The following is a 14,181-nucleotide window of genomic DNA, read 5'->3' as shown; positions in this document are numbered from 1 at the left end:
AAATTAGATTATATATAAATATATTTTAAGGAATTATATTTAATTTTGTTATGGAAGAGCTGGGAACCCTGACACAGGTATTTCTTACTTAAAATGGTTCCCAAATCTTACACATTGTAATGCATATCTACTTAAAATGAATAAAGACATTTATATTTTATTTTTTAATGTATAAAAAATATACAATACATATTTAAAAAAAAACACTAGTAGTCTCTTCCCTTACAGTGATATTAAGGGAATTTGTTCTTTGATCTATTTGTAAGTTGAGCACTTAACAATGCACTAACACTAATTCAAATGGTTCACTAAAACAAACATTGATTAAAAAAATATTTTTATTTAAATAAATATCCAAATACACATAACATATATATAATCTGCGTAGCAGTATTACTGACTGGTAATTACGTCAACAATTTAGCAACGTGTAAATTACTAATGTCTTGATAATTAACGAAACATTAAGCAAATATATGTAATACTAGCGTTTGGTTCGTACAGTACACAAGAATCCCTACCGGAGTATATAAACCGACTCAAAAGACGAAGAACCATGGAGCTCAGCAGCATTGACTGAGCTAAAATTATTATGGTAGATATTCCTAATGAGGAATATCTCCACCCACAAATCATCCTACAACTCATCTGCTCATAGTCAGAAGACTACGCTCTATAACAAATAAAAAAGTGTAACAAAAAAAAAGTACACAAGAATTTCTCGTATTGAATTAGCTGTATGAAACGAAGTGCGTCTGCCCTCATTACTTGTATTTTTTACCGCAATGGACTTGTCAGCCAGCATTACTCCAACCGTGGTTGCGGTCATTCCTCTATATCGGATTGAAATATTCAATGCGTGTTAGTGGATACACGCAATGAGGAAATGCTTGTGAATTAAAAAACAACTATATATATTCTGCGCTTAAAACTTTGGCTTTGTTAATTGCCTACATTCCTTCGTATTTTATTTTGATTTGTGTGTATCTTTACGTCGCCCTGTGGCCTTAGATTAATGTTTAAGATATTATGATGTGTATCAACTGCGAAATGGTCACAAATATTAACGTCGGCAGATCTTCATGATCTTTTAAACTAGTCTATACTTACTTTTACAGTATGACCACTACCACCTCCTTCAATTAATTATAATGGGTAAAATCAAAAGTGTGTTGGCAAAAGGAAAAAATCATAGTTTCTTAACATTAGGGAGCTCACGGATTGCGACTGCGGAAGAGTTGCTGCATCTGGAACAGGACAAGACACGCTTGAAGAGACTGTTGGCCAACCTCCAGTAGGTAATGGGAGAGTCACCAAAAGAAGAACAATATTGGTAAAAGATGATATAATATATGATAGCAGCAATAATAAATATATGTTTTGATATAAAAATACAGGATTATACAGGATTCTATCCTGTACGCCAAAAATACTCCTACTAATGGGGATAGAAATTTACATCTCCTGAAAGCAAAATTAAAAATGAAACGTATGCTGTACTCGGTCTGCTCAATACCACATTTCATATAGGTATAAAACAATTAAAATCGCTGTATATGGATCATTTTTTCCAATACAAATCTATCTACATTGATATTGTAGAGACAACATTTGTATGTTTGTTACGAATTAACGTAAAAACCATTGGACCACCACTTTCTTCCACCTTTTCACCAGTGTTGCCACATTATAACATAGGTTATATTTATTTCCAAAATATTACAAAATTGTTGTCTAGCCGTGCGAAGCCGTAACAGACTTGCTTGTAATGTTTTAATTATACCATTCTAATTTTATTACCTTACTGTTACTGCGTTTAATTTATTATAACTGAAACGTATAATGGTTTATATCATCGTCTCTTCAGGGTCGCGACCCTTAGGGGGTCAAGTTTCTTTTAAAAAGGGGTCCCAGTCTGTTAAAAATAATAAATACAAACTACATATAACAAAATATTCGTTAAAATAGCGCGCTATGTACAATGTACATATTATTATAATTTTACACTTACTTAACATTTTGGCTTTTTCGTGGGTCCCGACATAAAAATGGTTGAGAAACAATGGTTTATATAAAATTCCACTATGACAATGATTATTGCGAAAACCTTAATAATACCTATTGACAAATAATTTTTCACACGTTGTGTTATCTATTTCCTCGGCTGTGGTTTCCTGCCTAATCGCTAAAGATCGTTAATTAATTTATTATATTTCTAAACGCTGTTTAAATTTCGGTTACTGACGTTAATTCATTCATAACGTCATGTCAGAAATGCGTCAAAATCTGTTTTTAAATGATTATTATATTTATTTATTTATTTCGTAATCCTACAGCTTGCTAAAAATATATATAATAACAAACAATTACACTAAAACCATAGTCAGAGATTGAATACATAATATTTACCTACAAAAAAGTTCAAAAATGTATAAAAGGGAACTAACAATAAAAAATATTCAATACATTTAACTAATAGATACGTGATTTGGCTGTGTTGTGTGATGGTGTAAAAGTGAGGATAAGTACATTACTAATAAGTATATTACTACGGGATATGACGTAACTAAATTGATCTATATGAGAATTTGTTGTTTAAATATTAATTTATTAATTATATTTCTATTAACATTTAAATTAATAATTCATCTTTGCAATACGATGCAATATATAGAAGAATATTCATGTACATGTGTTTGCCGATAATTTAGAGTTAAGTTTAAGTTAGAAAGACTATGTAATTTATAGGCATTGATAATATATAAATTTCGAATATTTAGTTAATATTACACTTGCCTATTTACTAATTATTTAACTACAATTATTTCCTTATGAACAAATACTTGATTAGTCTAATTACACTTAAAACCCTATTTGTTTGTCATATGAAAAGATGAGTGCTTTAGTTAAAACTTTAACTAATCCTTTAATAATTTGTAGAAATTATGTACCTTATGTATTTTGTAAGAGCACCATTTGTAATTAAATGCAGTTTTGATCGTACTGTATTTGAAAATATAGCAACTACCGCAAACTTTGATAACATTTCCTGCGTTATCGTATCAATACACTAGTATATATATCTTGAAATGTGCAAATAATTACTAAGTTTTACTTTACTAATGTGTAAAACAAGTAATAAAAAGTCGCACAGCGGTTTCTGAATAATTTGTCGGTAAGTACAAGTAAAAATTTATTTTAATATAAATTCAAGTCGTTTTGAAGTTCTAGATAAAAATAAAAGGTTATTATAATGTTTATATCATTGCATAATAATTACCCATCGACGTGAATTTTTTAATCAATTTTTTCTTTGAAAAATACCATAAATTATTCAACTTATTTATGAGAATAATATTTTTAAAGTATTGGATTGGATAGAATTAAACATACCAAGAGTCGTTCCCCCAACTCTGATTTTATGCCTTTTGGTGGAGAGACGCTATTTAAAGATATAAGTTGGCGCCTGGTAGTAAGTAGGTAGTAGACAGATAGGTAATATTGCCAGCATTAAGAGTACACTGCTACCACAAGGACCAAATGTTTAAAATTCATTTATTTCATTTTAATTATTATTATGAATTGCTGCAATTAGCTTAAAAATTTATTATAATTTTATTGTTACTGTTATCTTTAATGAAATACACATTTATTATTTAACAAAATAACTTTTAAAATTGTATGATTGATAATATTACATTAATTCGTAGGTTATGGGATCAGATAATTGCAGAAAGCATCTGTCTTCCTTAGCAGAACACCTTACTAAATTTGAACAAGCACCCAAAGAAATAAGCGGCCGGCGTTCTAACGCCTGGTTCCTTGTTGGAGAAGATATTTTTAAGGAATTGTTTGAAACTGGGCGCAGCATTAATTGGCAATACTCAGAAATAAGAAAATTTGACGTAATATCCAATATCTGCTCGCAAATTGAAAGAAACGCTGCTTGGATAGAAAGTTTCATATTTCTTTATCCAAATTATCGAATTGATTTTGACCTCGTCGGATCATCTGATGATATTTGCCAAGTTAGATCTGGTATTGACGTTCTTTTCAAAGGATTTAAAGGAATAAATACTAATTTTGATAAAGTACTGCAAGACTTAAACAAAGCGGAAGGAGTTGACGAGTTTGATAGGTGTTTAAAACTGTGGATAGAGACAGGATATCGACCTGACTTTATTTCAAAAAGCTCAAATTTATCATCAGAACACTGGTGGTGGTTTTAAAAATCTAATTCATATTTTGATAAAGATATTATTTGCTGAAGATGGACGTTACTGACTATAATTGGGTGTCCAAAGCTACCGATAATATTGATAAGTATCTACACAGAGGAGGAGATGGTAAAGGAAATGAACCACAACTTCTTGGAGGTACAGACCTTGCTAATACAATAGGTATAGCGTTGGGATTACCTCTTAGTGACCCAACTACTTGGTCGGAGTATGAATTACAACAGGCAGAAAGTGCGAATCTCTGCTTTTTCAAAGGAACTGCTCGCGAAGCCATAGACAATATTATAGAAACAATAAAAGATTGTTGCAATGGTGATGAGTCCAATTTTATCACTGTGATTCCCATTGAGCTCCATTTTAACAACAAACTATATGAACTACCAATATTTAAAGTGCAACGCTATCGAAACTCAACTATTTACTATGTTGACAATATAGGAAGATATTACACCAGCTTCCGTGATTGGAACAACAATAATAAATTACCACCTTGTAAAATAATATACCCCAATGGACTCGAGTTAGTCTCTAATGGGAATCATACTGCTGTTACGCCGCCTTATGATACACCCGTTGCTAGAGTAGAGAATCAAGTTGTAGAAGGCGTTGATATTGCTGCGGGAGTGATAGGAATTGGTGCAGCCGTAGGACTAATGATCTTATCAGGTCCATTTGCACCAGTTTTAGCAGTAGCGGGTGGAGCAAGTGCTATATGGGGCACTTCCAGAGCAGTTTCTGAATTAGTTGATAGAGGCGATCATGGACAAACGATTGATCCTTTTAAAGATGAAACAGCTAGAATGTTATGGTTAGGTGTCGCCGCTAATATAGCTGGCTTTGGGGCTATGGGTGTCAGTATGAGAGTTTCAGCGGTCGCAGCTCGTGGAATACAACTATCAAACGCGCTAAAAGTTTTCACAAATGTAGTTAATGGCGTTAGCTTAACCCTTAACTCTGTAGCGATTATTAACAACACAGTCTACTTAGTTCAGCATATTAAAGAAATGAGTGCAGGTGAAATTTTACTAAATCTAGCCCTTTTAGCGTTCTGGACCAAGGGAACCTTTACATTTAAAAGAGCAAGTGTTATAATTAAAGAGGCTCATAATCAAGCGTTTGCTCGTATAACCCAAGAATTACCTCCAAGCACACGAGCTGAATTTGCAGAAGTTAGAAGTAGAGTGCAGAATGACGAAAATCTACTTCATTTATTTCATACTGCTCACAGGTCAAATATTTCTACAAGTGAATTCTCTCATCTAATGATAGATGGTATGCATTACTATGATAACGTAGCGAGACTTAATCCCGAACAAATAGAAGCCTTTTTAAGTTTGCGTAATTACCTTCAAGACGATTTGCGACTCCTTTCTGGTTTACAGCGGTTTTCTCAAGCATCTCATTTAGACAGGGAAAGTACACTTGAGTTAGTTTTGACACTGTGGCAAAAGTATACCAGTTCACCATCTCGGGGCGATACTCAATTAATTAACAGCAGTATTGTCCTTGGTAACGCTCCACCTATTAAAATAACAGAAATGCCTCAACTTTCGTCGTCCCTAATTAGATTTGTCGGTGAACATTTAAGTAAAGTAGATACAAGCTCCATGGATCAGTGGTCTATTCGGGAGTTATTATCATTTCAGGATCATGGGTTATTTACTGTGTGTCCAGTTACTGCAATCAGTAAAATGGGCCATTCAACAATTGTATTAAATGGTAAATTACAAATTAGTTTAAGAAAGTTACAGTCAATACCTATCGACTCACGTGAAACGATGTTTAAAATGATTGGCGAGCTGAAACCAGAGCATACCATCACTAGTTCCAAATTACCTACCGACGTTGTAAAATTATGTGTCCGTCAATACAGATTGCGTTTTGAGGTACATAGAAAAGAAAGTTTGGAATGGGCCCGCGGATCAGTTACTCAAGAAAATTTAATAAATATACTCAATGAAAATCTTTTACCACACGAAAAAGACAGGTTGTACACATTTAAAACTGAAGTAAATATGATGAAAGCTGACGTGTATATGAATGACATGATGAAGTTTGTATCTGAGATGAACCCTAAAAATGTAAGTGAAATGGTGGCGTACAGTGAATTTGCAATGACATATGTCGATGAAACATCCGCAAACATTGAAGCAAGCATTCGAAATGGCACCACAAAATTACCGCACAATGCGAAGAAGACTGTCTGGTTGCGTATGTATTCACATTTATTTATACTCCTATTATGTCAATATGAACTAAATAACTAACTAGCATATCTTTTGTAGTGATATAAAAGTAAGCAAAATTCGGTATATTAATTTTAATGTGTGTCTACAAAATTACTTTTATTTTCAGGTCAACAAGCAAAAGAGAAAACATTTCACAACACGACAGAGCTGAAGCAAAAGTTGAATGATTTCATGAAAATAGTAGATGAAAATGACATGGTTGGAGTGCAAGTGGTACCAAAGGGACTACCTGATGAGAAACTAGTTGAAGAAATTCGTTCATTAAAGATAAAATTTGGTGGAAGAGCTTCCGCTGCCTATCATATCTATAAACATAGTACCGAGCCACTTACTGCTTATATAGACCAAGCTAATAGCACTATTAAATCGCCTTCAAGTAGTTATACGGTATCGATTGGCCAAGAAGGTGATTCAAGAATAATATCATTTACTGATGCCAATGGCAGTGGCATAGTACTTGAGAAAGATGGACGTGTTTTACTCGCAAGCTTTAGAGCTAGTCATAGAAAATGAGTTATAGTGCGAACGTTTATATGCACAATTAATATAAGGAAATAGTTAAAGTGAAGTATTTATAGTGGCACTAAGTTTCTTGCCGATTCTTCTTAGTAGCTCTTTTTCCGAATCGGTGGTAGATTTATACAACTTTAGAATTCATATATTTTCTTACCTTAGCTTTAAGAAAATGTATTAACTTAAACTAAAAGAACGTAAAAATAATGTCAACGAATTTATAAAAAACAAATCATGTTTCAATATATTTAGTATCTACTACCAAGTTTCTTGAATGTTATTATTGTTCATGAATTTCATTAGTATTTTCTTAGTTCTGTTTAAGTTATTGCTTTTCATTTATATTTAATAAATGTTTAATCACATCTTTAGTCTTTTATTTTTCAAGTAAATTATGTAAGGGACTCGGACTATCTGACATATTTGCTATCAACTGAACTGAGCGTCTTATTTCATTTATGAGTACTTTTTTAAATCTAAAACTTATATAATATATTTTCGTAATTAAGTTTATACATTTACAATAACCAAAGGCTTGATATGCTGAATACTCTTATGATATAATAACATAGTATACATAGGACATGTGTCTTTACTAAGACGTGATTGAACATTACGATCTAGCCTTACTTATAAGACAAGTAGTAGTATTGTTTTAACGTGAAAGAGAAAAATAGTTTTGTCCTACTCTAAACTTTTATCCGAGTTAATTTCGAATATCTCTGATTGAAATTTTTCATCATTCCTTATTTGTCTGTAGCTATAATTAATTACATATACTCGTAAACTACAATTAGTAGAATAATGTCAAATCTTAAGCCTTCAGCTGCTAAGACAAACATTGTATAAAATGTTGAAAGGCCTGAAATTCATCTATAATAATGAGTGTCCATCTACTGCGATGACTGCCCTTTATTATGTCCCGTAGACTAGTTAGCCCCCCTATTCTATCAGAAATTGGACAGAACTGTTAAGGGGATATGCTTTAGTTTACATTTCATTTTTACAGTACATTCCTTGTTATTATATCTAAAAAAAATAAGATACAGGTATCACTTATTCCACGTCATTAAATTTCAATCTGTAGGCATCCCTACTCATCGGCAAAGAAGACAGAGGGTGTAGGCCGAGAGAAAAAGCCGGCGTAAAAAACTCTCGGTACTCTTTTAAAATAGCAAATCATCAAACAACACTTATTTTAAACCAAATATCGCAATTAATTAGAAGAAGCCTGTCTAGCACTAGTCCCAGGCCCTCTTATCAACTAGATAATCATTTACTTTATAGTTAGCCTTTTTACACAGCTTTTCATTAATACATTTCTTAAATTTATTAAAAGGCAGAGATAAAAGAGCCTCTGGGATTTTATTAACGAAGAGTATCCCTTTTCCCAAAAAAGAATTATTACTAACTTTAGATAGTCTAGTACGGGAAAGTTGCAGCCTGCTATGTTTGTTCCGAGTATTAACATTGTGCGTATGTTCTATTCTAGTAAACTTATGACTATTTTTGTATCATACATAATATTTTTATAAATATACTGCGAGGGAAAGGCAAGTATATTAATTTCCTTGAATTTATCTCTAAGAGATTCCCTACATTTTAAATTATAGATTGCACAAATAGCCCTCTTCTGCAGGATGAAAATAGTTTTGACATCAGCAGCATGACCCCATAATAATAAGCCATAAGTCATTAGGCTATGAAAGTAACTAAAATAAACAAGTCTAGCTGTATCGACATCAGTTAGTGATATCTCATCGTATCTTACTAGTAGTAACTAGAGATTTTATGACAAAAGCAAGGCCAAGATCAAGAGCCAACTTTTAATGAAAATAGTCGTAGCAATAAATAAAAATGCCCTTTCACCTCAATTATGCCACCGTCTTAAAACTCGTATAGCCCAAAAGATCTAGTTCGTACAAATTAAATATTCAAGTTGGGCCGTAATAAAACATTTTATTACACAGGAGAAAATAAAAATGTGGCCCAAATATGAGTAACAAGACAGCATTGTTACATTGCGTCAGTGGCTTTGAGATTACTTTGGGAGAACAGTAGTAATTGGGGTATGAGAATGCATATTTAACTTGTATGGCTCTGGTATTATATTTACCTAAATATAGTTATCCATACCATTTAAGCGTCTAGCATCGCTCAGTCCTTGCCCCTTAAGTTATTAATGCTACAATATATTTACGTAAGTTTTTATATGAAAATTCTTGGTATTGCGTGACCAATGAACGCACTTATATTTTGAGGCCTGACGTATTTAGTGAATTCCCGTTGTGTACTTAATTTGTCAATTTGTTAAGCAACTGACATCTTTTTGCGACCCATAGGTGTGTATAAGTGTGATGTTTGTAAGGAATCGTAACTCCTAATCGGTCATTCGGTTTTAGTTAGAAGGTTATATGATTCTCAATTATAATTTATGAATAACTGTTTTAACAATTTAAGGCAATGTTTTGTTAGCTGACAGAACTCGCATAATGGTAACTTTTATTTTCAAACCAAACATTTGGATTGTATGCTGCTATTACAGAGCTACTGCGATGAAGGTGAAGGTTGACGTTACTTAATTTTTCTATTAAATTTATAATTAAAATCGTTTTCGATCTTACATGCGAGTGCCACAGTTACCGCGCGAGTGCTGCCATTTCGATAGTATGTGTCATAGTCAGAACTGAAAGTTGTCATCATTTTGACTGAAAGTCTATGTATATTTTTCTATATTAAATCTAGAACAATAAAGTTACTAGAATATAAATGAAATCATTTATGATTTTTAAAGTTATGAGATAATATTAGTATATGAATTAATTATAGTCATCAAATACCACACAATTCAAATACTGTCTTATCGGTCAAACCCATTTGATTTTAATTAAAACGTTTGCAGTACCCTTTTAAACCTCATGAGAAGATTTTTAAATGGTCTTATATTTCCAGCAGGTTAAGGGGAAAGCTCCCAACTTGAAGGTGTTTGTGGAGGAGGCGACAGCTGGACGCTACATCTGTAAAGCCAGTGTAGAAGGTTACCCCGAGATTGAGAGCGAAGCTACTATATTTATCAAAGGTATCTTTAATATTTATTACTGAGACACATTCATATTTCTTCAGTTTAAAAAAAATTAAAGAATATCCATGAATTTTGATATCTATACGGTAAATAATTGCAAATTAACATCGCGCAAATAGGTGTCATTAATAAGGCCACAAATTCTCTAAGCCGATTAATAAATGATCCGTTTAAGAATTTATATTGAAACTAGCTGACCGGGCAAACGTCGTTTTGCCATGTATATCATTTATAATAAAAAAATAGGGGTTGATCGTAGAGGGGTGAAAGTTATGGGTTGTATGTATTTTTTAATGCTGTATCATAAAAAATAAAAATAGAAAGAAATATCTTTAAATAAAAACAATATATTTAGGGGTGGACTACCCTTAACATTTAGGGTGATGAAAAATAGATGTTGTCCGATTCTCTCAAAATATGCACACAAAATTTCATAAGAATCGGTCGAACCGTTTCGGAGGAGTTTAACTACAAACACCGCGACACGAGAATTTTATATATTAGATGTTTAGTATGAATGAATATTCTATGCGGAACAAACGTAAGACTTTAGTGTTTTGAAACATAGTAATATTTGACGATGCTGTCGTTCATGGTTTGCGTATTAAATTAGTCTTTACAAAAATTGTTTAAATTATTAGTTATAATTTGTTTTGTCCTTAGGTCAACCAAAGATATTATCGAACAGGACTCAAGTAGGGTCTGAGGGCGATACAGTGTCCATAGAATGTGAAGCACTCTCAGTTCCCACACCAGATGACATAAGATGGTACTTTGAAGGGAAAGAGATTAATTTCATACAAGACCCCGTAAGTCTGAACTGTCTTCTGTTTGGATCAGTGAAACTGCACCAATTTTAACACCAGTAGTTAATTAATTTATTTATAAGTAATCTTACAGCTACATAATCACATCTTATAAAAACAAAAACAGATTATATTATTAAACAAAATATAAGAAACAGAAAACATATATCAATTAAGTAGTAGTAGTATTAAGTGTATTCTTTTTTTTTATTTTTATCATCTCATTATATTTTTAATTATTTTTTTTTTCTTTGATTATTGTTATTTTGCGTGTTTTTGTGTGTGTGTTTTTGTTTGTAATAAATTATATACATGAATAGATAAAAAAAGATGACTGAAATTAAACATTATAAACATGCTACAATGTAATATTGTAAAGAAACAAGAAATTGCTTCTACTACGACATAAAGGCAAAGACCTCCCGCTTCCAAAAATATTTCCTCACATCCTCTTTGGTAAAGTGATTGCACTCTCACTCTGTCTAGAAAATGTCTTCTAAATTAAAGTGCGTTTTTATTAAAATTGGAACAAATTTTAAAGACCTTTTAACAGTCCGTTTGAGAGGATTTATCATATACTAGCTATTTTAAACACAGTACATTATAAATGCGCGTGATACTTTTAATAAATTGGTAATAATATTGCGATATTCGTTAATTGTGTACAAATAATTAAATACCCTTATATTTAAGGACTACGCAACGAAACTAGACGAATCATCGGACGGAGTTGTAAAGTCGAGTTTAGTAATTCGACAGAGCCAGTCCAAACACTACGGAATGTACAATTGTAGTGTGACTAACGAATACGGCAATGCTAATGCCGCTATAACACTAAAACCACTCAGTGAGTATTGACTTGATGTACGAATGAACGATGAACGTATGCGACCGAAAGTTTTATCTTTTGTGTATGTACGGTTGTTAAAGAGAGAATAAAACATTTAGTAGGGGCCTCATGGCCTAGCGGTCGTATTAAGTGGCAGCTAGGTGAGGGGTACCGGGTTCGATTCCCGGTTCGAGGGCAAGTTTTAATTTAATTTAAATTTGTTCTCGGCCTTTGGGACGCTTGTGCGGTACCGGGCGAGTGCTTTTACCGTACATGGAGGACATGGTCGAATTTCTAAAGCAAAAACCACGAATTATAAAAATCTTATACTTGACGCTGGCTAATGCACAACTGTGCCAGAGCCATTGAAAAAAAAAAAATAGTAATATGTGGGAAAAGTACAGACAAATTTTGCAGTGTCTTTGTTTTGATAATATTATTAAACAGGAATAAATTTTTAAACAGAAACTTTTTTTTAATAAATTAACGTGGCAAAATTATAATTTAATGTATTACAAAGTAAGACAATATATTGAACACATTTAATAGCGACTTAATGCTTATAAAGAGTAAATATTAAAAGCTATTTTTTTTTCAGAAACATTGCCCCTATTTATAATAATAACGGGAGTGACATCAGGTATCATATTCTTCTCTGCCTTCATTGTGCTCGTAGTACTTTGCCACAGACGGAGAAGACAGAAGACACAGATTAACGAAAAACCAGATGTGACGGTGACAGGTGATCCATATAACAAAGAAAGTGATAGAAGCTCGAATATCAGTGACTTGAAATTACAATTGCCTCAGGGCGACAGTTATGATTTGGTACGTATTTTATTTAATTATCTTAAGCCACTATAGTCTTGTTTAATTTGTGGCACTACAAACTTTTTAGTTCTGGACCTCATATTTCTGTGTCTCTGTCATGATCATATGTCAATCTAATAGGCAAGTAGGTGATCAGCCTCCTGTGCCTGATTCACGTCGTGAACTTATTGGGACTAGGGCAAGCTGGTTCCTTACGATGTTTTTCTTCATCGTTCGAGCGAATTTTAGATGCACACATAGATAGAAAGTCCATTGGTGCACAGCTGGGGATCGAACCTACGACTTCAGGGATGAGAGCCGCACGCTGAAGCAACTTGGCCAACACTGCACTAATTTCAGAATATAATTACTGATGCTAAATCTTAGTTAACGATTATAGCACCATTATAGTCAAATCCTGTCTAATTGAAAATATTATTATTTCGTTCTTTCTATCGGCTTTGTAACACATGTTATTACTATATCTTGAAAACGTTATTAAACCAATAAAAACAGTTAAAAAATAATACACTTTGAGTTATGATAAGAACAATTCTTACTGTTTTCATATGTTTCGATTGTTTAGGTCACTTGAAACTGTAATTTGCTAATATATTTGACTTACAATGACTTACAATTTGTATGACTGAAAACTAAGCGATTAAAAAGAGTGGCGGAAAGTTTCTTGCCAGTTCTTCTTGCCCGCCCTTGACTTGCAAACTGGTAGTAAATGTAAATTTACAATCATTTTTTTTTGACGTTCATAAGTGTACTTGTTTAATCAAGATATTTTGAGTTTGAGTTTGACTATAATATTTAATTTTAAATTACTAGGAGTACACCAGTTCAGATCGTTCGGATTCAAAGAATCCCAACGGTTTGCCGCTGGCTGGACCAGTAGCACTCCCAACGATACGACACGATGATCCGATGTTGCAATTCCGTTATAGCAACGATTATTCTGACCAAAGTTACGGAGACCATTACTTTAAAGTGAGTATCATTTCGAAAAATAATAAAAAAAAACAGTGGCGTTACAACAATTTTAGGTCTGGGCCTCTGTTCTCAGTCATGATAATTTGTCAATCTAATATGTAAGTAGAGGATCAGCCTTCTGTACCTGACCGTCGACTTTTGTGTTTGAAGCCGGTTTCCTAACGATGTTTTCCTTCACCATCTGAGCGAATATTAAATGCGCATCGGAAGATAGTCCATTGGTGCAAGAGGATTGAACCTACGACCTTGGGAATGAGAATCGCACGCTGAAGCCACTAGGGCAACACTGCTCTTTCGAAGAAGATTAAAAGTAAAAAAATTACGTTAGTCGTTTCAAAATCATTTATATGACAATTGACAACGAACTCAATTGAATATAAAAAACGTTGAGCGTTTGTCTCGCTAAAACTCAAGAATGGCTGGACCGATTTGCCTAATTATGATGTTGAAATATTTGTGAAAGTTTAGGAGGTTTAAACATAAACAATTTTTTAAAAGAATTTTCCAATAAAACTGTTCCTAGCTGCGAAATATTAGATGTACTTTGTCTTTTTAGTGATAAAATTGCAGTCACTTGGTTGTGATATGTTTATAGATACCTTCAGAAATTTGTGTTTCATAGCTGTGGTATGAGGTTCATCTCTTTGGTCTGTCTTTA

General features: G+C 32.8%; 2 protein-coding genes across 4 annotated transcripts in view; both read left to right on the top strand.

Annotated features, from left to right (window-relative positions):
• The window catches only part of LOC125052735 (irregular chiasm C-roughest protein-like), a 94,825-nt gene that overhangs the window by 77,081 nt on the left and 3,563 nt on the right, over nt 1-14,181 (top strand). For 2 of the 3 annotated variants that reach the window (XM_047653742.1, XM_047653747.1), the window contains exons 11-15: nt 9,953-10,079; nt 10,746-10,891; nt 11,582-11,735; nt 12,316-12,545; nt 13,362-13,520. In XM_047653742.1, the coding sequence (XP_047509698.1) occupies nt 9,953-10,079; nt 10,746-10,891; nt 11,582-11,735; nt 12,316-12,545; nt 13,362-13,520 (816 nt within the window). The remainder of the gene's footprint in view (nt 1-9,952; nt 10,080-10,745; nt 10,892-11,581; nt 11,736-12,315; nt 12,546-13,361; nt 13,521-14,181) is intronic. The other variant, XM_047653744.1, reaches the window with a different exon arrangement.
• Nucleotides 3,056-7,365, top strand: LOC125052734. Its single transcript, XM_047653739.1, has 3 exons — nt 3,056-3,175; nt 3,711-6,449; nt 6,594-7,365. The coding sequence occupies exons 2-3, from the start codon at nt 4,271-4,273 to the stop codon at nt 6,998-7,000; spliced, it is 2,586 nt and encodes an 861-aa protein (XP_047509695.1). The 5' UTR covers nt 3,056-3,175; nt 3,711-4,270; the 3' UTR covers nt 7,001-7,365.

The sequence above is a fragment of the Pieris napi genome, chromosome 9 (assembly GCF_905475465.1).
Source record: "Pieris napi chromosome 9, ilPieNapi1.2, whole genome shotgun sequence".
In the NCBI taxonomy this organism is placed as follows: Eukaryota; Metazoa; Arthropoda; class Insecta; order Lepidoptera; family Pieridae; genus Pieris; species Pieris napi.
Note: the sequence above shows the minus strand (reverse complement) of the source record. Positions and strands in the feature narration are given on the sequence as shown.

Excerpts from the sequence above, each read along its gene's own strand:
- LOC125052734 (XM_047653739.1), top strand. The coding sequence starts at position 4,271 with ATGGACGTTACTGACTATAATTGGGTGTCCAAAGCTACCGATAATATT. Across the intron at positions 6,450-6,593 it reads GAAGAAGACTGTCTGGTTGC|GTCAACAAGCAAAAGAGAAA; the intron begins GTATGTATTCAC and ends TTTTATTTTCAG.